This window comes from Scylla paramamosain, chromosome 5, assembly GCF_035594125.1.
Source record: "Scylla paramamosain isolate STU-SP2022 chromosome 5, ASM3559412v1, whole genome shotgun sequence".
In the NCBI taxonomy this organism is placed as follows: Eukaryota; Metazoa; Arthropoda; class Malacostraca; order Decapoda; family Portunidae; genus Scylla; species Scylla paramamosain.
In genome coordinates, this window is record NC_087155.1 from 31,320,056 (window position 1) to 31,343,613 (window position 23,558).

At 47.4% G+C, this 23,558-nt stretch overlaps 1 protein-coding gene across 18 annotated transcripts in view; it reads right to left on the bottom strand.

Annotated features, from left to right (window-relative positions):
- LOC135100831 (proteoglycan 4-like) overlaps positions 1 to 23,558 on the bottom strand; it is a 149,732-nt gene that overhangs the window by 76,396 nt on the left and 49,778 nt on the right. For all 18 annotated transcript variants that reach the window (XM_064004261.1, XM_064004250.1, XM_064004248.1 and 15 more), the window contains one exon: positions 4,167 to 4,228. In XM_064004261.1, the coding sequence (XP_063860331.1) occupies positions 4,167 to 4,228 (62 nt within the window). The remainder of the gene's footprint in view (positions 1 to 4,166; positions 4,229 to 23,558) is intronic.

Here is a 23,558-nt window from a genome sequence, read left to right on the forward strand (position 1 = left end):
CTCATTAAGATCCGGCGGGAGAAATTTACTTCACATATCTCATCCCTCTCCCTTCTCCTCTGTGGCAGCGCCTGAGGCAATCGATCATTCAATATCCCATCTCTGCAGCGCGCCTCCAAAGGGTTATCAAGCATCTCCTGTGTACCTTACATAGTCATTATCTTAATGTCGCGTAATAACCTCCTTGCAGAGTTACCAAACGTTTCCTCCGAGAACTGCGTACCGTGCATCACTGGGAAACTCATTTCCCGTAATAAGAGTACTGCCTCTCACCAAGCTCCAAAGTTTCGTCACTCTACGCGGCGCGCACTAAGGGCAAAGTTTATTCGAGCCAACTCCAGAGTCGCTATACGCAAGGCGCCAACTCGGGGCAAAGTTGCAATAGTTATGCACTCCAGTTCGGAACCAGATGGTGTTTTATTCATTCAAAGTTGAGGCGGATCTCGCGAGGCCAGACTGTCACACGCTCCGCGGCGCCCCGTCGCCGGTGCCACCAGGTAGACAAGTAATTAAGATTCCGAGGACTAGTATCACTTTTAAAAGAGAACTTGAGAGGAAAATGATGAAACGGTTGAGGGGAGTCAAGGGTACCTCACCGGCTGCCCCCCGACCCCCTTCCAACCAAGCACCACGCTGAGGGAGGGACTCCCCGATACCTTAATTAAGAACACGTCACACGAGTTGCAGGACACCGCCGCCGCCATCCGCCCCAAAGCACTGCCGCCACCAACAGCGCCAACACCGCCACCATCACTGCCGCTGGTTTCAATTATAACTAAATCCGCGGCACGCAAACAAACAGCCACCTACACTGGAGCAATCTCACCCAGCGTCCTCTAATACATTACATCGTTATCTAGAATGCACGGCGGTATTCTTTTCTCTCCTATACTATCTTTCTACTCGCCTCAAAGTATTTCCCTTCGATAATATATTACTAAACTTAATCATAATTTATTCATACGCAACAGAGGACGGGATGCATAGAAGAGGCAGAGGAGGAGGAGGAGAGAAGGGTGCCTCTTCCTTCCTTCCTTCCTTCCTTCCTCCCCACACAGCCACCCCCAGCAGCGGTTCGTAAACAAGGCTTGGCGGTAACGAGGCTTCACGCGATGGACGAGACAGCGAGCGCGAACAGCGAGACCCGTTGGCCTACATGATGGGGCACGCTGCAGGTGGTCGTGGCGACACTGGCGGTGGCAGCGACGGTGGTGGAGGGCCAAGAAAATGGATGGATATGAAGGAAATTTTTGAAGAAGAGTAATTACTGAGATAAGGGAAGGGAAAAATGGGTAAACAAGAAATGGAGAAAAATTTAAAAAGGAGGCAATGATGAAAAAGCGAAAAATAAGTAATGAGGGGGAGCGACTACGAAAAAAAAAATGAAAAATGGAAACGGAGAGAGAGAGAGAGAGAGAGAGAGAGAGAGAGAGAGAGAGAGAGAGAGAGAGAGACGAGAGAGAGAGAGAGAGAGAGAGAGAGAGAGAGAGAGAGGGGGGGAGGGGGGGAAGGATAAAGGCAATTGGAAACGTGGGTGTCAAAGTGGAATCTATTACACTGAAACTCCCCTCCAAAGTTTAGGATATCATTTAGCTGCCAGTTACAAATAAGCCAAAATGCCGTAATGGTGCCACGCGGTGCTGCAGGATTCGTTCACAATCACGTCAATGTATCGCCAAACTGCGGCTCGCTTAGGGCAACTGATAAGTAATTGCAGCGAGGAATAAAAGCATAATTGGCACGGCGGGATATTAATGGATTGGAGGTAATGAGAAGACTTACCGTGTCCAAAGACTCGAGCGGTAAAAAAGAATGTTAATGATAGAAAAAACGAAAAACGATCCAGTGAAAAATTTGACTGCCTCACGAAGGTCGAAATAAAGGGTAAAGGTTGCTACGTTTTAACACACACACACACACACACACACACACACACACACACACACACACACACATACACGTTTCCGTTATAATAATGCTAAGAGCCTAATTCCCACCATCACAACTCAAGCTTCAACGTAACTGATACATAATGCAGTGATCTAATTTTGATTCGTGAGCAATACCTGGGTCACAATAACGCAGTCACCAGCCTCACTATCTCCCGTTCCTGCGCTTAATATAATTCCGTGTTCTTATAATGATTGTGTAAGAATAATACAATGAACACCGGTGATTTATGCGTTATGCTATCCATGAAAAGTTTTTTATTAAAACCTGAAGACCGTGTCACCATTTTTCCAATATCGGGTAATATCGCACTGCATATTTAATTATTCCCGTCTTGCAGCCACAAATGCATATTCAAGTGATCTATTTCCATGTTGGCAACGTTCCGGAGTGTGTGGAGTATTCACGTTCGCGAGATTAATATTCATTTGGCTCTTATCAAAAGACAGACGAGTTCGTAGTTCATGGCGGTGCTGATAAGTGTTTAAAATATGGAAAGAGAGATTCTGATGGATTTCCTTTCGGTGTTTTTGAATTTACTGCACTGAAAAGTTTAGGATCCAAAAACGAAGAACAGCAAATTTAAGATTAGCACGAACACAGACGAGAAAATATTTAAAGAAATCACTGCTGTGTATGTTTAGGTATCAGCTGTTGTCCATCAGGCAACAATATTCCATGATTAAGTCTAACAGGTGCACCCTCCCTCCTGCCACATGACCTTCCTCCCTCCTTCCACCACCTCCACAACACCGCGACCGCGGCGCCGGGAAACGTTCCTTTAAAACGACACCCAGGTGAGGCACAGACCAACACAGGTATTACGGTGGACGTGTGGGCCGCGGCGTCCGGCAGCTGGCTCAGTCCTAAAACAACTTTTATGATGATGACTTCTCTAAGCTGGCGAGGCTTGCATGCATGTGGGGCGCTACTCGGCCTGACGTGGGTGTAGACCAACTTATTGCAGCGTTGCTGCACTGCCACCACACTGACAGGCAGCCAGGCACGCTGCCTCAGTGTATAAATAGGAATAACGAAATAACTAAATAAACTGTTTAATAAATAAGAAATGTGTAATGTATGTGTCATAAGTAGCGCTGTGGACACCCATCCCTTACACCTGCAGGTGGCGTGCAGCGGCGGGGCGGGACCGTCACTGTCACGCTCAGCCTCAGAGGTGAACGCTTAAGACGACTTCCAAGCCAAATTCCTGACAAGTGATGATGGCACTTTTCGCCAGCACGCCTCGAGGCGGGGCGCGCCACAAACAAGGCTGCTGATGCTCCCACCTTCATTGTTACCTTGGATCTACCCATTGCACCTGCTAATTAATAGTGCATTTAATTAACTTTACCTCATTCACAGGCTGTAATATTTAATTACTTAAGCAGAGCAAAGTGGCACTGAGTACACCACACCACCGTCACCACCACAGCTATCACGCCACCACCACTACCACCACCACCACCACCGCCGCCACTACCATCACCAGTACCGACACCACCACCACCACCACCACCACGCATCCACTACGAGCATCAGCTGCCAATATCCACCACAAACAAATCACTTTCACTCCCCGCACTGGAAGCCCCACAACTACCCTCATCACCCTCACTTCCATCATCATTATCGTTATCATCATCATCATCATCATCATCATCATCATCATCCACTCAAAGCCCAATATCTTCCTATATGATCAAGAAAAAAAAGCACCATCCCCTAAAAAGAGGAAAAAAATGGGAAAAAAGAACCATAAAGTATAACACTGAAAAGAAAATATTTAAATAAAAGAAATAAAAAAACTGAACTCAAAACCCTACACTTAACTTACCGTAAACACCTCACGCGGGAAAAGACTTAGGCTTAAACCAAATCAGTAAAAAAAAAAAAAGAAAAGAAAAAAACTAACAAATAAAAAAAAGTCAAATACCCGTCTATCGTTCGCTCCATATACATTACCTCATCCCGGTACAATAACCATGGAAAACGAGTCTAGTATTACGAGTAGAGTGCGTGTGTACGTGTGTGTGTATGCGTGTATGCATGTATGTGTGTCTATGTAAACACCTGACACCACGTATACACATCGCCACCACCCACTGACACAAGGCAAGACGGTAGGTAGGTAGTAATCATGTGAGGTGAGAGCATATTGTCAACACAAGAGAAGGTAGCGGCGGAGAGGAGGCCGCACCATGGCATTACTGTACCTGACTGACGCGTACACGTTGCTCGCCGTCGCCTCCCTCCTGCATACCGCTGCCAACACCGCCTGGGGGAGAAAGACACCATTAGGACGCGATTTCCCAAGACGAGACTTCAAAGAACACATCAGACGACACTGTAAGACTTCGGGGTTAACTTGAAGCGGGCTCTGTTTGGTCACACACACACACACACACACACACACACACACACACACACACACACACACAGGCACAGAAGCACGCACACACAGGGCACACAACAGATCATCTTCGCTCCTTTGTGTTCGGGGGAATCGTCCCTATAACCCCGGAGGACAATTCCTCGGCAACAAAGACACACAGCTCAAGCTACGAATTGCCTGCAGGACTGAGTGAAATTTCCTCTCTCTCTCTCTCTCTCTCTCTCTCTCTCTCTCTCTCTCTCTCTCTCTCTCTCTCTCTCTCTCTCTCTCTCTCTCTCTCTCTCTCTCTCTCTCTCTCTCTCTCTCTCTCTTTCTTGTTACTACTGCGGGCCTCGGTGGGTCTTTGGAGGCTGGAAAGAAAACAAGGAAGGGCTGGAGACCACGACACACACACACAGCCTTTGGGCCTCGCCAGTCCCGGCCCTTTTGATGAGCCAAGGAGGAAATCCAGTCACGATGGAGTTAGTTAACGAAGCCTTTTCTTCCATTCTGTTGGCTCAGCGACGAGATGAACACACACACACACACACACACACACACACACACACACACACACACACACACACACACACACACACACAGTTACAAAAATAATTTCTTAGCACATAATATATTACAAATATCACAATTTTCATATCTCAATATATTTCAGATATATGCCACTTATATAAAAAAGTTAAAGAAGTAAACAAACACTGGGTCAAGGTAATGCAACATTCAAACATGCCGGCGAACTGAAGCAGACAAATGCTTCCGTGAAATGCAGGAAAAACAGAGAGGGCGGGGGAGAAGAGGGTCAGTCACGAGAACCAGGCATGCAAGACACAGCACATGAACACAGGGCCACAGGGGGACGCCAGACGGGAGGCACCGGCTGAAGAGAAGGCGGTGGTATCTTGTGGTAGACGGGGGGACGGCAGAGGAGGAGGAGGAAGAGAGAAGGGATAAGCAGGGGAAGCAGGGGCAGGAGAAGCACCAATGTATGTATTCATAGCGAGTGTGGTGAGTGTGGTCTCGTGCGGCTCCTCTCCCGCTCTGATGGCCGCTGCAGGAGCCACGGCAACCTCTTCAGCCTCACCACACGTACTCTCTCCCCGCGACCTCACCTTACTACTATACATACATACATACATACTCGTACATACATATACATAAAACTTTCCGGCGCAGCAAAGGCTAGACGAGGCTGACGGCGGAGAGACGGTTTATGTATAGGGCGGGGCTGTGTGTGTGTGTGTGTGTGTGTGTGTGTGTGTGTGTGTGTGTGTGTGTGTGTGTGTTTCCTCCCCCACTCCGCGCCCCTCTCTCTTTCTTTCTCTGTATCTCCTCCCTTTACGTCACCACCACCTTCATGGCCTCCCACCACCACCATCACCACCACCACCACCACCACTACCACCACCACCATCACACGGAGAAGACGACCCAAGACGATACAAGACAAAAATGAACACGAACTCACCAAAAAAAAAAAAAAAATAAATAAATAAATAAATAAAAGAAAATAAATAAATAAGATAAAATAAAATAAAATAAATAAATAAAAAATAATAAATGAATAAAAATACACAAACAAACAAGTAAAAAAAAAAAAAATTCCACGGAAGCGACAAATTGCGCAGCGCGGTTCCGGGTAGCGATAAAATCTGCCTCCATACAAGCACATTTCACTGACGGCTAAGACGATACGCAGTCCAAGGGAAGCCACACTCACCATTCCCTTAAAACTCATCAGATCCAGCATATAAATTCCCTTCTTCCGAGTGTCTTGAGGCGCGTTATGTTGATGCAGCCTTGGAGGAGCTTACGGGAGGGGGAGGGGGAAAGGGCTATGGTGAGGACGGGAGAGGGATAGGAAGAAGGGGAGAAGGAAGAGGAAATGAAGGGAAGTCTACAGAGGCGACGGTGAGGACAGGAGAGGGATAGGAAGAAGGGGAGAAGGAAGGGGAAATCAAGGGAAGTTTACAGAGGCGACGGTGAGGATAGGAGAGGGATAGCAAGGAAGAGACAGGATAAGATAAGGGACTGGACGGGTGAAAAAAAAAAAGAGAAAGCGCGGGAACAAAACTGATGAAGTAAAGAGAAGGAAAGGGGGAAAAAAAAAAGGAAGGGAATGATACGATAAGGGAATGAAGAGGTAACAAGAAAGCGAGGGAAACAAAACTGATGAAATGAATTGCTAAAAGATTAAATTTCAACAAATATTACAAGAGGGAACAGAAAGAAGGGAAGTAGGTGAAGGGAAGGAAAGGATGCATAAAGGAATGGAGGAATATAAAAAAAAAAACACCAGAACAAAACTAACCAAGTAAAGTGTTAAAAGATTAAATTTCAACAGATAAAAAAGAAAGGAAAAGGAAAAAAAGAAAAAAAACGAATGAAATGGAAAAGAATGAGATGGCACTGCAGGGAGGAAAAGGGGAAAAGGATATGAAGAGAAGGAAGAGATAAAAGAAAAGGGAAGAGAAACGAGGAGGAAAGAGAATAACAAAAAGGAAGAAAAAAAGGAAAAAAAGGGAAGGGAGAAAAAGAAGGAAAGGGGAAATCAGAGGAAAAGGACAAGGGAAAAGAAATATAGGAAGGAAACAATGAAAAAGGGAAGAAGAGAGAATAGGAATACAAAGAGAGGGAAAGAAAAAAGAACAGAAGGGTTGGGGAGAGAACAAAACTGACTGGGTAAAAAAAAAAAGGAAAGGAAAGGAGACTGAAAATGTTGAGAAGAAAAAGGGAACAGAAGGAGTAGAAAGAGAAGGAAAGGGAAAGAATGCAAGTGATGGGTAGGGAAAGAACGAGAAGGATGGGGGAGAGAACAAAACTGACGAAATAAAAGAAAGGAAAGGAAGGGAGAATGAGAAGGAATGGAATAGAAGGGAATGAGTAGAAAGTGAAGGAAAGGGAAAAAAATGATAGAGATGGGGAGAAAAAAACAAAAAAAAAAAACAGAAGGGATGGGAGGCGAACAAAACTGACGAGGTAAAGACTTGGGAGATTGAATTACCACAGACTCCCGTTCCAATTCTCCGCTTCTTGGTCGAGGTAGATTGAGGAAGAAAACGGTCCATGGTCGCCTTCTCTAAAGGAGTATAATTATATTTGGGCGCACGTTATTTTTTCTCCCACCAAATTCCTCCTCTTTATTTTGTACAGGTGTTTATTAAGGGAGTATTTATGGCGTTATTCTACACCCCCTTGATATTTATGGGTGAATACTGGTGAAAATACAGCTTTTTATTGCATTTTTTCGTACCGTACAAAAATAAGACAATCCAGCTACCTTTTTTTGTGGTTATGCGATATAATGTTAAGTTTAAGCAAGTTTTGTTAAGTTTGTTATGTTATGTTAAGTTTGGTTTGTGTGGGTTCGGTTAAGTTAGGTTTGTGTTACGTTAGGTTAGGTTAGTTAAGGTTAAGATTGTCAAGTCAGTTCAGGTGGTTAGGTTAGGTTTGTTTGGATTACGTCAGGTCATGTCAGGTTAGGTTAGTTTAGGTTAAGATTGCTGGGTTAGGTCAGTTCAAGCTAAGTTGGATTAGGTGACGAAACTTAACCAAACCCAACCGAATATATGCTAGCCAGGATAAACAACCCTAGGTTAAATTTAGGACAGGTAAAATTATAATAAAGTCAGGTTAGGTAACGCATCTTGCACTTAACCTAACCAGTTCTGGCTCAGTTCTGGCTCACCTCAAAATTTAATCGAGCGGTTTATGTGAACGTGATCTTTTCTCCGCTTTATTGTTGGTTTTATTACGTCACTTCCCTCCAGCGAATCAGTAAAGTCAGCAAGTTTCCTCCAGCGTCTGTTTGCTCAGTAATTTCAGAAGGCAACCGGCGGGAGACCATCACGGCACCTCATTCTCTCTCTCTCTCTCTCTCTCTCTCTCTCTCTCTCTCTCTCTCTCTCTCTCTCTCTCTCTCTTTAATATCTTCCTTATATTTTGTCCATCCTTCTCCGTTTTTCATAAGTTCCTCTCTCTCTCTCTCTCTCTCTCTCTCTCTCTCTCTCTCTCTCTCTCTCTCTCTCTCTCTCTCTCTCTCTCTCTAATATCTTTCTTACATTCTGCCCATTCCTCTTCCTTTTCTTTCCCACACACTCATACATTTCTCTCTCTCTCTCTCTCTCTCTCTCTCTCTCTCTCTCTCTCTCTCTCTCTCTCTCTCTCTCTCTCTCTCTCTCTCTCTCTCTTTCTCAAGAACGGGTGTGAAAAAAGGGGGATGAATTATGGCCAGGACGTTGGAGGCAGAGAGAGGGAGTGGAGAGAGGAGGGCAGAGGAGGGGAGGAGAGGGAGAGAAGAGGAAGATAACAGGTAGGTGAGAATACGTAAGGAAGTGAGAGAGAGAGAGAGAGAGAGAGAGAGAGAGAGAGAGAGAGAGAGAGAGAGAGAGAGAGAGAGAGAGAGAGAGAGAGAGAGAGAGAGAGAGAGAGAGAGAGAGAGAGAGAGAGAGAGAGAGAGAGAGCCTGGAACTAGCGACCTTGTGTAGTAGCACCCACGGGAGACTAGACACCCCTCACCCAGACAGCCTGATCAATATCCGCCACGCTGAGGGGACGGGAAGGAGGCAGGAGGGGGCTGGGGGGCGTTAGGTCGTGGGGGGACAAGAAGGGAGAGCGAGTAGGGAGGAGGAGGGAGGGCAAGGGAAACCAGGAGAGGGAAGAAGTGGAAGGTATAGGGATGGTATCACACAAGGAAGAGGAGGAAGAGGAGGAGGAAGAGGAGGAGGAGGAGGAGCCCTTGGGATGAGTAGGGAAAAAAAGGAGTGGTGGAAGTACGAAATGGAGTAATGGGGAGGGGGGAGAGGGAAGTGGGAAGAGCAAGGCTTGAGGGGGAGAGGAAAGAACAAGAAGGGGGAAAAAGACTAGAGTGGCTGTGAGGGAAACGAGGAGGGAGTGAATGGAAGAGAGGCGGCCAGTGAGAGGCCGGGAGAATGGCGGAGGAGGAGGAGGAGGAGGAGGAGGAGGAGGAGGAGGAGGAGGAGGAGGAGGAGGAGGAGGAGGAGGGAAGGAAAAATAGGGAGGAAGGAAGGCACAAACAAAGACGGAGAGAATGCAGGAGAGTCAATCGAGAGAGAGAGAGAGAGAGAGAGAGAGAGAGAGAGAGAGAGAGAGAGAGAGAGAGAGAGAGAGAGAGAGAGAGAGAGAGAGAGAGAGAGAGAGAGAGAGAGAGAGAGAGAGAGAGAGAGAGAGAGAGAGAGAGAGAGAGAGAGAGAGAGAGAGAGAGAGAGAGAGAGAGAGAGAGAGAGAGAGAGAGAGAGAGGATAAACATGAGAACAATAGGTGAGGGGGAGGAAGAGGGAAGCGGCGACAGGCTGGTGATGGAGGAGAAGGGGAGATGACAGGTCGAGGAGATTAAAGGATAAAAGACTCACTGACGGAGAGGATAAATATTGCCGTAGAAACTTTCCTGACAAATAAGAGGAAGAGAAGGAGGAGAAGGAGTTAAAGGATGAGGTGGAGGAAGAGGACCCAGAGGAAGGAAGTGGAGTGGCAGCAGAAGGGGAAGAGGAGAGCTTAATGAGAGGAATGAGATGAAGGAGAATAGATGGAGTGTCTGAGGAGATGGAAATGGAAAATTAATGGAGATGAATGATTAGATAAGGAGGTGTGTCATGAGTGTCTGGCCATGACGTGGTACTGCCATCACCATCACCATCACCACTACCACCATCACCAAAACTGCCATCACAACCGCCACCATCACAAAGGAGGAGGAGAACGAGGAAGAGCAAGGGGGCGGGGGAAGAAAATAACGTCAGAATGATGATAATACGAACAAAAAGTGATGGATGAAATGTAATAATGGATAATGAAGAAAATGATGAGAAAAGAAAAAGGTAAAGGAGTGGAGTGAAGAAGTAAAAGTGGTGGTGGTGGTGGTGGTAGTAGTACTAGTGGTGGAGGTGAAAGTAGTAGTAGCAATACCTAAATGTTTGAGAAGTGGGTGTTAGTAGTAGTAGTAGTAGTAGTAGCTAAAAATTTGCAGAAAAGGTAGTTGTAGCCGCAGTGTTGTGGTAAGAGTGGTAGTACCTAAAAGTATGAGGTGGTAAAGAAGGAAGGGAAGGAGATGAAGAAGTCTAGGGTAACGCCGCCCCACACCCCTCCCTTTCCCCACCTCCCCCAGTCCCCCGCGGCGCCCTGGTCACTCCCCGCCCGAGTTACGAGACTTTGAGGGTTACGAGCAGTGGTCGCTGGATTACCCTCCTTCCCCTCTGACTCACGAGGGGGAAGGAAGGGAGGAGGAGGGGTGATGGTGGTGGTGGTGGTATGGTAAAGAACTTATGGGGGTATAGGAGTGTACATAGAAAGGTGTACAGTGGTGTGGTGATAGGTATGGTAAGGTGTCAGTGTATGGAAGTGTGTAGGAAGGGTATTAAGAGTGGTGGAGGGCGTGTAGGTATGCTGGAGGGTGTGGTATGGTGTAGGCTAGTTTGAGTGATAACATATACAGATACGGGAGAAAAATAGGAGGGTTTCGTGGAGAGTGTGCAGGCATGATAGAGGTTACATTAAGGTGTGGCACGATGTAGGTATTGGATCGAGGGACGGGCAGCGAGGCAAAATGTAGATAAGGGGGAGGGAATGAGAGGAAGGGAGAGAAAGAGGGTGTGGTGAAAAGTGTTGGTACCTTCGTGTGGAAAGGATAGCGTGTGGGGTGTGAGGGAGCAGGGCGGCCACAGGGGAGCAGGAAGTGTTGGCGTGCAGGGGCGACTAGTTCATAGTTGTAGCGTGACGGCGGGAGAGTGCCGAGTTCTAAATGGGGGAGGGAGATTGAGTATTGAGCTCTTACTTCTTCACCCCGTCAAAGGAACAAAGACTAAAGAGCGGCGAGAAAGAAAAAAAAAGTAAAGCCAACCGCTATTGTCAACTTTTTCGTGACTCAACACTGCACATTGATCATTAAACGAGAAAAAAAGAAAAAGATAGAAAGGCAGTGAATTCCTCTACACACAGAGTATAAAAAAAAGCATGAAGATTCAGCGACGCGTAAATGAGTGACAGAGCCAGACTAACAGAACGAACACTCGACTGCATCCTAAGGTTCGGAGGCGAGGACGTGCACTCAGGTATAGTAAGCAAGTGGTTTAGTTAAGTGGTGTGGTGTGACATGCCGGTACGAAGACGTGAGTAAAGGTAATGCGTGGACGTGACCCAATCAGCGGAAACCTGACAAAAAAAAGTTCGGAAAAGCGAGACTCTTCGGCGCGGCTCTGCATTGAACGCTCCCATGACAGTAAAGATTCGGCAGGAGTGGAAAAGGTGGAGGAGGAGGGATTCAGTCTGATTTCATCTTGATCTGGAAACTGAAAGATTCTGAACCAGGCTAGAAAATAAGATTCCGTGGCCTTGAGAACCAGCAGCACCTGAAGTTAACCCCGCACGTCACTCCCGGTAATGTATGAACCAGTGCAAGGCGAACCACGAACCACTAAACTAAACAAGGATTCCCATTAATTACCAGTTTGCGGAATTTGGGGTGGTTTAATTAGCGGTTCCTTTATTTTCTTGCATTCTCTCTCATCTCTCTCTCTCTCTCTCTCTCTCTCTCTCTCTCTCTCTCTCTCTCTCTCTCTCTCTCTCTCTCTCTCTCTCGTCTCCTTTCCATCCGCGGATCTGTAGCGTTCCAAGAAGACAGGTAATTACACCCCGTGAAGAGAGGGACAGCAAACACACCTGCCCTAATGAGAGACCCGCTAACTTGATGCACCTGTTACATGCATCACCAACGCTGGCGACGCTTGTTTCACCCTCGCTTGTTTCATCCGGCACACATCCTCTTTACCCACACCTGCCCCGTGCAATACACACGCTCACTGCTCACACCTGTCGCATCACACACACACACACACACACACACACACACACAGGCGTTTCCTCCATTCGTTGATTTCTCTTTGCAATTCTGCTTTCGGTAACAAACGGTGTCCTTGTTAAGAATTCTCTCTCTCTCTCTCTCTCTCTCTCTCTCTCTCTCTCTCTCTCTCTCTCTCTCTCTCTCTCTCTCTCGTGACAAAACAATTTAATCAAGTCACACGTGGCTCACTGCACACACCAACGATCCATCACGCTTTCATATTAAACACCGATAAAAATAAAAAAAAGCAAAGCAGACTTGTCACATACATCACCGACGGAAATTACCTCTCTCTCTCTCTCTCTCTCTCTCTCTCTCTTGCAGCTTAATTAAAGTCTGCGATAATGACGAGCTCCTGAGGGTGGAAGGGACGAGTTCTGCAGCTGATTACCGTAGATTTACCTCTCTTGTCCTCCCCAATCCTCAAATCCTCACCCCTCATACCACCCCTTCAAGTAACCCTCCCCATTCCTCCATCCCCTTGCCCTACGTATCCTTTCAACAACATATAATCTTGTGGCTCCTTCAATCAATCTCAGTCCTTATACTCCCCCACCTTGCACGCCTCCTTACCCTTCCTTCTCTCGTGTCCTTCTCTTCCACCCTCATTGAACCGGCTAGTGAGCAGAGAATGTGAGCGTAGACGGTAGCGTAAGGATTTCATGGTATATACGGTAATTTGTCCAGCGTCGCGGTTCCAAGGTCAAAGCCATGCATGTAGTGGTAGTGGTGGTGGTGGTGCAGGCGTGAAGGCGAAGTAATGACAGCGCGTGTGGTTGGTTTCCTTGTCCTGCCGTCCTTCTCTTCCTCTTCCTCCTGTATCCCACTTCCTTTACACACACACACACTCACACACACACACGCTGGCAACGCCGATAGAAGCAATAATGTATCCTGCATTTGCCTGTGTTTGATGTTCCATTTCGCCTCAAATATCCCTGTATCGCCTCATATCGACTGTCTTTTTTTGTTTGCAGTGTGTGTGTGTGTGTGTGTGTGTGTGTGTGTGTGTGTGTGTGTGTGTGTGTGTGTGTGTGTGTGTGTGTGTGTGTGTGTGTGTGTGTGTGTGTGTGTGTTCATCTTTAAATGCTGTTCCTGTACTACTTCCTGCACTGTTTTGCTTTATTTTGAATCTGATGTAAAGTTTCTATCGCTACACTTCCCATTATCATCATCATCATCATCATCGGAGTAGCAATTCAATAATGTAGATGTTATTCACTTTTCTTCTACTTTTCTTCTGTTTCCATATCCACATTACTCGCCTCCACATTTCTTCCGCTTACTCTCTCGTCGCCACTGTTTCTCTTTCATCACGCCGTACCTCCTCCTACTCCTCCTCCACCTCCCGCCTGCCTCATTCCTCCATCGCCTCAGTTTTCCTCCCGTCGCCATTACTCTCCCGCCATCATCATAATTCCTCCTCCCGCTGCCACACTTATTCGCCTGTCACCGGCATTTTTCCTTCCTCCCACCCTCCTACCACCACCACCACCACCACTGCCGCCACACAACTGCCACAATTCAACCTCCCGTCACCGTAACTTCCCGTCCCTTCCCGCCACAGTTCTCTTGCCCCCTCGTTATCCATTCTATTAATCCACGGAATCCACGCCCATCTACCTGCATCATAACCCGAACAACAAACAACAACAACAATTCCTCGTCTTCAACCACAATTACCACTATTACTTGTCCTCGCCCTTATTTCTTGGTCTTACCGCAATCACCACCACCACCAGAACTCTCACTCCATTTTCTGTTTGTTTCTTACGTTTTTTATCGGCAACCACAGTAATCATAATTCTAGTCGTCACTCCTCTCCCTCTCCCTCTCCCTCTCCCTCTCCCCTCTTTCTCCTTCCCACCGTCATTAGAGGCGGGGTGATGAAGCGAGGTGTAGGTTGCGAGGGAATGAGCTGTTAGGGGGGGAGGTGGAGGGATGATTGTTAAGGGGGCGAGGTTGTGAATGTTAAGTCTCTCTCTCTCTCTCTCTCTCTCTCTCTCTCTCTCTCTCTCTCTCTCTCTCTGTGTGTGTGTGTCACCTTATTCTAACGTCTCACTTCTGCTTTTCGACTAGAATTACAGTAGTATTAGTATTAGTATTAGTAGTAGTAGTAGTAGTAGTAGTAGTAGTAGTAGTGGTGGTGGTGGTGGTACTTTTAAATAATAAAAACGCATATTTGGAAATCTAAAATAATAAAAAATGTAAAACAAATAAAATGATTAAAAATGTAGTGAAATGTGCGAAATGGGAACAAAAGTTGCGTTTATGTGCGATGCTCTTTTGTTGGCTGGTTCATTTATCTCTTTAGCGCGTGACTCACTGAATCTTTTTGTGTGTGGTTAAAAATTTTTCTGCTAAGTTTCTGCTCTAATTCTCTCATGGACGCCACGCACAACCCACGTCTCTAAAGTTACCTCCTGGCTATTGGAAAATACTGCATTCTTACCACAAATTTTACCATCGGAACTCAAATTCAAGAATGAGTGGATTAGAAAAACATTGCGTTATTACTACAGTTTTTATTACCGAAACCCAAGAAAATGGAGAACTCAAACCCCAAAAAATTACAGAGTGGCTGAGTAAAATATGGCATTATAACAAATTTTATTGCCAGAACTCAAATTCAAGTTACACCGAGTGGCTGAATAAAACACTGCATCATTAGAATTTTTATCATCGAAACTCAAATCCAAGGAGGTTACGCCGAGTGGGAGAGTAAAGTATGACATTATTACTACAATCTTTATCACCACAACTCGAATCCAGTCTTCCAAATCACTGCAGAGAAGGAAACATTATTGACTTGATTCTTGGCTCTATTTTTAGCTCGTGTTTCCTTCTGCCGCAGCGTGAAGTTGGCGGGAATGGGAACGACCTTCTTCACCGACCTCCTCCTCCTCCTCCGCCTCCTCTTCCTCCTCCGGCGCGACCCACTTTCCCGCCGCACTTCCCAAAACGTCGTTTACATCTGAGTAATGGAAGCACCGAAACATCAATTAAACGCATCTCTCTCCGCCTGATGGACACAATCTAGCATCGTTTAGTGGACGTTTACTTGGACGCCCACTGGTTTAAGGCTCGTGTGTGAGTGCCGCCGCGCTAAACTGGCCCTGACACACTGTAGAGGCATCATTTGTCTCAAGTTCGGCCATCGGAGCGCGTAGTGGAAACAAGTGACTGTCTCCCTGGGTCTCCGCATGCTTGGCGCGTCTCTCTGTCTGTCTCGCGTCTCAGCACAGCATCCACATCGTAACATCATTCTCGCTTCCCGTTTTCTTTCAGCGGGGGTTAAAAAGTGGGTACAAGTTCTGCATCAGTTTTATGGGAAATGTTGCGATGAACAGCGACGCGTCCTAACCGTGGCGCCATCTGTGGGGAATGTTCCAAAGTTTCCCAAAGAGTTCCGGGCTGAGAACGAAGAATTCAGACTTTTTAAGAAGAATAAGAGTGTGCCACGAAAAAATTCCCGCATTTTTAGGAGAAAAGAAAAAAAGTGTGTGGTGATGAAATGTGAAAACTGACGTATCATGAAAATACTTAAGTGCGTGAAAGTGTGTGTGTGTGTGTGTGTGTGTGTGTGTGTGTGTGTGTGTGTGTGTGTGTGTGTGTGTGTGTGTGTGTGTGTTTTAGTAAGAGACAGCAGACAGCAATGACTGACACACGGAGAGAGTGAGAGAGAGAGAGAGAGAGAGAGAGAGAGAGAGAGAGAGAGAGAGAGAGAGAGAGAGAGAGAGAGAGAGAGAGAGAGAGAGAGAGAGAAGCATCAGACATACGGTGAACAAAATGAGATCACGTTTGCTCTGCGATGTGCAGGCACGCGTGTTCTCGTAACTGTCGCGCCGAATCTGTTCTGTCACCGCGACCAGAACACGGCCACGACGGGGAACGCAGCACAACACGGCACCGCAAGAAAGAAATCAATAACCAAGAACTCACGCAATAACGAGGACCAACTTGTAACAAACCTCAGCACGTAACGATCAAAGCAACCCAGGGAGTAACAGCAAACCAGCAAACCCCACGGGAACACACGGCCACGGAGGAGACACTCAAAAGCAATAGGGAGCGAGCGGAGGTCAGACAGTACACACACAAATCCGCGGAATAGGTCAACCAGTATAGACACAGGTCACGCGAATCGGAGAACAGTACCTACATCACTTTCCGCCCCCCCCCCAAAAAAAAAACATTCCACGCACACAGGTCAGGTAGTACAAACGCACACTCCACTCTTGAAGTGCCAAATAAAAGAGACACAACATAACGCTCTTAAGCACGTTGCCTTCCTCTCTCTCTGTCTCTTTCCCTTCCACCCCGCTGTACTCTCTCTCCTCTCGCTTCCCTTCCCAATGCTCTCCCCTCACCCACAAGGCCGCACAGTGGTCAGACAAGGGGAGGTAAACAGGAATGGAGTAATTTTGTAGTTTTACTTTCACTATTGTGGTTTGCCATAAGCACACACACACACACACACACACACACACACACACACACACACACACACAACCATATTTTTCTTCTTACGTTTACAACATGACGCAACGCACACAACACTAACTCTGGTTTCCATCTATGTATGTATATATGTATGCATGTTAGGTTAGGTTCACGTATTTTCGGTATACACATACATAAAGATGTCATACTGAGGTGTGGTAGCGTGAATTGGTAAAGTATGCACATGGGGAATGGAAAGTGTGTGTGTGTGTGTGTGTGTGTGTGTGTGTGTGTGTGTGTGTGTGTGTGTGTGTGTGTGTGTGTGTGTGTGTGTGTGTGTGTGTGTTAGTGACCTCTAGACGACTCGTACCTGGCCTTTGCTGATGAAGGATGTGGTGAATAATGGAGAGAGAGAGAGAGAGAGAGAGAGAGAGAGAGAGAGAGAGAGAGAGAGAGAGAGAGAGAGAGAGAGAGAGAGAGAGAGAGAGAGAGAGAGAGAGAGAGAGAGAGAGAGAGAGAGAGAGAGAGAGAGAGAGAGAGAGAGAGAGAGAGAGAGAGAGAGAGAGAGAGAGAGAGAGAATTACGAATAACTACTAACAAAATATAAGCACACACACAAACACAATAGGCAGAATGATAGAAAGACCCACACAACCCCCCCCCACACACACACACACACACACACACACACACACACACACAGACACCAGTAACCTCCCATACACACACTATTAACCCCTTCCCCACACACACACACACACACACACACATACTAACCAAAACCCATCAAACACACACATACACAAATTTAACCTAATCTAACCTTCCCTTCCACAATACACTACATAAGAGATCGGATCCCTCTTAACTCTCCTTCCATTACCTCTAAGCCTAAACGGAAACAGGGCCGAAGAGCAATAGGCCTACGGGTAAAATAACTCCGCCTACCTCACACTTACCTATTTCCCTTCCCTTCTTCTACTACTGTACTTGGGAGAAAATCAATGGAATTTAACCCCCATTCAACCCCCTCCCTCCTTCCACTGACCTTGAGAGGGCGATTGGTGGTCAAGGGAAAGGAGGGAGAAAGAATAATGAAAGGGGAGAGGAATAGGAGAGGTGGTGGAGGGGAGGAAAAAGTGATATGGATATTGTCATGGCAGAGGCAATGGTTACGTGAGATGATTTAGAGAGAGGGAGGGAGGGAGGATGCGGAAGGGAAGGAGGAGAGGAGGAAGAGGAGGGGAAAGAGGAACGGGAAAGTGGAGGAATAGAAGGAAGAGGTAATCGTGGTGGAAAGAGGAAAAGTTGTTCAGTGTAAACCAGAGGGAAACACGGATCTGGGAGGGAAACAGATGAAAAAAAAAGAGTAGTAGGAGGAGGAAGAGGAGGAGGAAGAAGAAAAAGAAGAGAGGGATTAGAAGGGAGGAAACAAAGTCTGAACCAGAATTTTAACGAGGCTGATTAGAACAAGCCGTCCAAGAATAAATAAACGAGAGACACGTGAAGGACACACACACACACACACACACACAATAAAAAATCTATTGAAAGAAAAACGGACTTGGGGAGACTCGCTTTGGAATACTAAACACAAAAAGCATGTTTTGTAGTGAAGGGACGAGGAAAGGAGGGGAAGGAAGGGAGGGGATAGGAGGAAAGGTGCCACTATGGAAGAAGGGGCGCGGCTGAGCAGAAGAGGTGGGAGGTGGGCGGTGAGGCACACGAAGGAAGAGGAGGAGGGGGGCAATAAAGAGGAAGAAAACGGGAACCAGTAAAATAGGAGGAGGAGGAGAAGTGGTAGTGGTGGTGGTGGTGAAGAGGAAGGGGTGGGATAAAAGAGGGGAAGAGGAGAACAGGGACATAGACATACCAGAGGGAGGGAAGGGCGGAGGGAGAAGGTGGGAAGGAAACACGAAATTAATGGGTTTTCGAATATATTAGGATAATGCGGTGTTGGTGTAGTAGTGGTGGTGCTGGTGGTGGTGGGTTGAAGCACTTGTGATGAAGGAAGTGGTGATGGAGCCGAGTGTGGTGGCGGGTGCAGTGGTGATGGAACTGGGTGTAGTGTTGGTGGTGGTGGTGGTGGTGGTGATGGTGCAAATGTGTTGAGCGGAGACTATAATGGATTGAACATCTGGTACCGGTGCAGGACGTTCTCACCAACACCACCACCACCACCAGAGTATCATCACTCTAACCACCATTAACATCAAAGCGATTCACCACCACCACCACCACCACCACCTCTTACACCTGCCGTCTCGTACACCGGCGCCATTACCCATCACAGCACCACCAGTAATACCACCACTAACCACCACAACAACGTGCCCGGCAATCCATAGCAATTAGACCCACCACCACCCTCACCACTCCCGTGCAATTCAATCATAACGACAAATCGCCTCCAAACACACCAAAGGCAGCGTCACCGTCACCACCACCACCACCACCAGCACGCCGGCTAGCTACATCGAGCGAATCTTCTCCTCCCACTTCACCCCGCCCCGCCCCGCTCAGCCCCGCAAGCCCCGCCCCATCCCACCCCACCCCCCACTGCACCATTACTGCACCAGAATGACTCCTGCCCACTTCTGCCGCCGCTACCCACACGCCGCCGCCGCCGCCGCCGCCACCATCACCACCACCAAGAACACTTAGGTACACAAACACACCTTGCTCAAATAAACATAACATGCACTCACACATACACGTACAGTATATGCAGACGTCCACTAGTGTTCGCACCTCATCCTCGTACACACACACACACACACACATTCATGAATAGTAAAACAAACCAGTTATGTGCACATAACTTGTTTTTAACACACATACTCATCCCCACCCAACACATACACACACACACACACACACACACACACACACACACACACACACACGAATAGTAAAACAAACCAGTTATGTGCATATAACTTGTTTTAACACACACACCCACCCCACACCCGAACCCACCCACAAACACTTCCCTCTCCCGAACACAAAAACGCAAATAGAGCCACACACACGAGGCACAAGGGCGAACACGCTCATTTCGCCCATAATCACCCTCATTTACCTCACACACACGATACCAAAACCCACACAAATCCAGGCAATAAACACGTAGCCATAAAACAGAGCCCGGAAAAAAATAAATAAATAAAACCTTAGCCACACCCGGTTTTCTTTAAAAGCTCCTCTGTACCGGGCAGGTGGGGACGCTTTCTGCCTTGCCCGTGACCCTCCGCTGCGCCGCCTCCAATTTGCCTTCATTTCAGCGTTAAAAGTCTCGCCCGGGGATACAAGAGGATACAGAAGACTCCTGCAGGTGCCCTCAGGAGAATCCCTGAACATCACACCTCCAGCTAATGGCACGAGAGAGAGAGAGAGAGAGAGAGAGAGAGAGAGAGAGAGAGAGAGAGAGAGAGAGAGAGAGAGAGAGAGAGAGAGAGAGAGAGAGAGAGAGAGAGAGAGAGAGAGAGAGAGAGAGAGAGAGAGAAAGAGAGAGAGAGAAAGTGGAGCGAAAGGAGGAAGAGGAAACGAAGTGACCCACCCTGAATGCAAACAACTCGCTTCGCACGAGAGAGAGAGAGAGAGAGAGAGAGAGAGAGAGAGAGAGAGAGAGAGAGAGAGAGAGAGAGAGAGAGAGAGAGAGAGAGAGAGAGAGAGAGAGAGAGAGAGAGAGAGAGAGAGAGTAAACAGGGAACTGAAACGAGAGCAACGAGACAAATACGAACGAGATGAAGAAATAAGAGGAGGAGGAGGAGGAGGAGGAGGAGGAGGAGGAGGAGGAGGAGGAGGAGGAAAATAAACACGAAGAAACTCCAAAGAATGATAAACGAAAATAAAAAATACGAAAGAGTAAATAATTCGCAGCTGTGGCAAGGATGAGGAGGAGGAGGAGGAGGAGGAGGAGGAGGACGAGGAGGAGAAGGATGAAGAAACAAAGAAAGAAGAAAAATAAGCACGAAAAAAAACACAGAAAAGATCAAACAGTAAAGGAGGAAAAAGATAAAAATAGGAAAGAGTGAATTATTCTGAGCTGTGGCATGGAGGAGGAGGAGGAGGCAGGCGCAGTGGCGGTGAGACTGGCAGAAATGAGGCATCAGTGAGGGGAGCCTGATGTAGGAGCGAGGCAGGTAAGCACAAAGCACAGCAAGCAACGTTAAAGTAGAGAGAACGTACAGATTGCAAGAAAAGACCGTGGCTAGAACCAAGAGCAGCAAGAGGAGGAGGAGAAGGAGGAGCAGGAGGAAGAGATGAAAAATCAAGATAGGAAAGAAACTTAATGAGAAAGCTGAACAGAATAACAGAGAGAGAGAGAGAGAGAGAGAGAGAGAGAGAGAGAGAGAGAGAGAGAGAGAGAGAGAGAGAGAGAGAGAGAGAGAGAGAGAGAGAGAGAGAGAGAGAGAGAGAGAGAGAGAGAGAGAGAGAGAGAGAGAGAGAGAGAGAGAGAGAGAGAGAGAGAGAGAGAGAGAGAGAGAGAGAGAGAGAGAGAGAGAGAGCGCCAGCCAGCTACACACAAACAGACGGATCAAGCAGCAGGGCCCGGACATGCCTGACGTGAAGGTAGTGAATGCAGCGCCTTACATTCACAAAGTCCCCGACCACCACCACCACCACCACCACCACCACCACGCCCCTTCCTTGCCCCAGCGCCACCCACACAGCCCCGCCCACACACACTCACAGACGTCCCTGCCACGCCTACACAGCACCACGCATCACCCCCATCCACACATAGCCCAAGCATTGCAGCGTCTACACACGCCTCCCTGCCACGCCCAAGTCTCACATCTCACTACCTCAAAAAAGCCTCTTGCGCACATGGCCACGTACAGCACATCGATTAAATTAGATTCCCAGGAAGAGTCTCAAGCTCTCTGACAAGTTCCTTCCTTTCTCTCTTCCCTCCCTGCCTCTCAAGCCCGCCACCTTGCCACCCGGAACACTTACTCGTGAGGAACAAAACTACACGGTATATCCACACCCTCAGGTCTCCTTCCTATCCACACGACCAGTCTCGCTGCAACTCAGCCACACCCTCCCAGCCACAACTCATCTTGGGAACACAGCACCCATAACCCACAGACTACGCCCACACCTACACTCCCGCCCACCTTCATTTTACTTCCTCCTGCTGTGTCTCCTCCTCCTCCTCCTCCTCGCCCGGATACCTTCACAATACCACCATCATCACTAGTAACTCCTGCTGCTGTTACTGTTACTACTACTACTACTACTACTACTATGATCACCAGCTCCACTCAAGAGACAGATAGCAACTACCAACATCACACACACACAAATGAATGTCTTGGGTGCAGCGAACTCTCTCTCTCTCTCTCTCTCTCTCTCTCTCTCTCTCTCTCTCTCTCTCTCTCTCTCTCTCTCTCTCTCTCTCTCTCTCTCTCTCTCTCTCTCATTCATTCCCTCAAATTGTGATAAGACGCATCCTCCCCACAACATAATTTTGGAGTTGAGAATATTCTCGTTTTCAGTAACCCCCAAGTACGTAGGCGCTGCGTCCCCTCAGCACGCTCCTCAGCACGTACCGGTGTCACCAAGCTTAGAATTGGTAAACCGCGAGAGTACGGTAGTCAGGTTCGTGCGAAGTGAATTTTCGCACAGAATCAGATTGCACAGGAAGTGGCTGGCTGCGGAGGTACTGGAAGGAGGGGGAGGAGGAGGAATTAGGGGGGAAAGGAGGAGGAAGTGAGAGTAGGAGGCAGGAGTGCAAATGAAAGGGAAAGGATGGAGTGAAGAGACTCGCGTGAAGAAAGTGAGAGCCACGAAATAAAAAAAAAAAAAGGAGGAAGAGGAAGAGGAAGGAACAGCAGAAGGGGGGGGTGGAAGAAGAATGAATGAATGAAAACGGTAGAAAACAAGACAAGAGAAAAGTAAAAAGCGAACACACTGATAATGAAAGAAAAGAAATCAGGTGTACTGTAAATGCTCACAACCAGCTGTCACGTAACTCTCTCTCTCTCTCTCTCTCTCCTCTCTCTCTCTCTCTGGAGGTCACGAAAGAAGGACCTTCCGAAAATTTGTTACTCCTAGTAGTGTTGAGGGGAATGGGAAGGGGAATGAGAAGAGGAGGGAAGGGGAAGGGGAGGGGGAAGGAGCGAGGAGAAAGGGGAGGGGTGGTGCGGGACAAGCGGGGGAAGGAACTGTGCTTCATTCAGTGTGTTGGCGCTTCATTCATCGTGGGAATGAATCGATGAAGCCAGTTTCATGTATAAATTATGAAGTATCATTCCAGAGAGAGAGAGAGAGAGAGAGAGAGAGAGAGACTGACCAACTTTGGTATAGACAGCGGCACGCATACACGCACGCACAAACCTCCCTTCATGTACGGCTTCCTATCAAGTACACAGACAAAATGTAATCAATACATACTTTCAGGTACGTACCATGTGTTCGTATTACTGGACGTATCAACACTTCCTGTGTATTACCATGTGTACAGTACGTACGTAGATAGGCGTATATATATATCATGTATTTGTGTATGACTAAGAAATACACAACACACACACACTAAAAACACACTTCCCCTCACAATAACGAGGTAAATATTAGATTAACTAGACGACATTACTGCCCCCCTTTTCCCTAACACTCCCACTGTAAGGCAGGTGTGGGTGGAGATTGGGGTGGAGGAATGAGGAAGGTAGAATAAGGAGACAGGTGCGGCCAGGTAACGTGTGATGTTAATCTCTTTCTATATACACACGTATTACCTTTTTACTGCTACTTTTATTGCTTCTACTACGTCTATTTCCGCTGTTACTACTTTCACACTGACTATTATTTTCCCTCCGTTTCCAGTGCTTTCTTCTTTCCTCACCACCACCACCACCGCCACCGCCGTCTCCCACGTCCTTCCCCACCACGATCCCCGCCCACTCCACC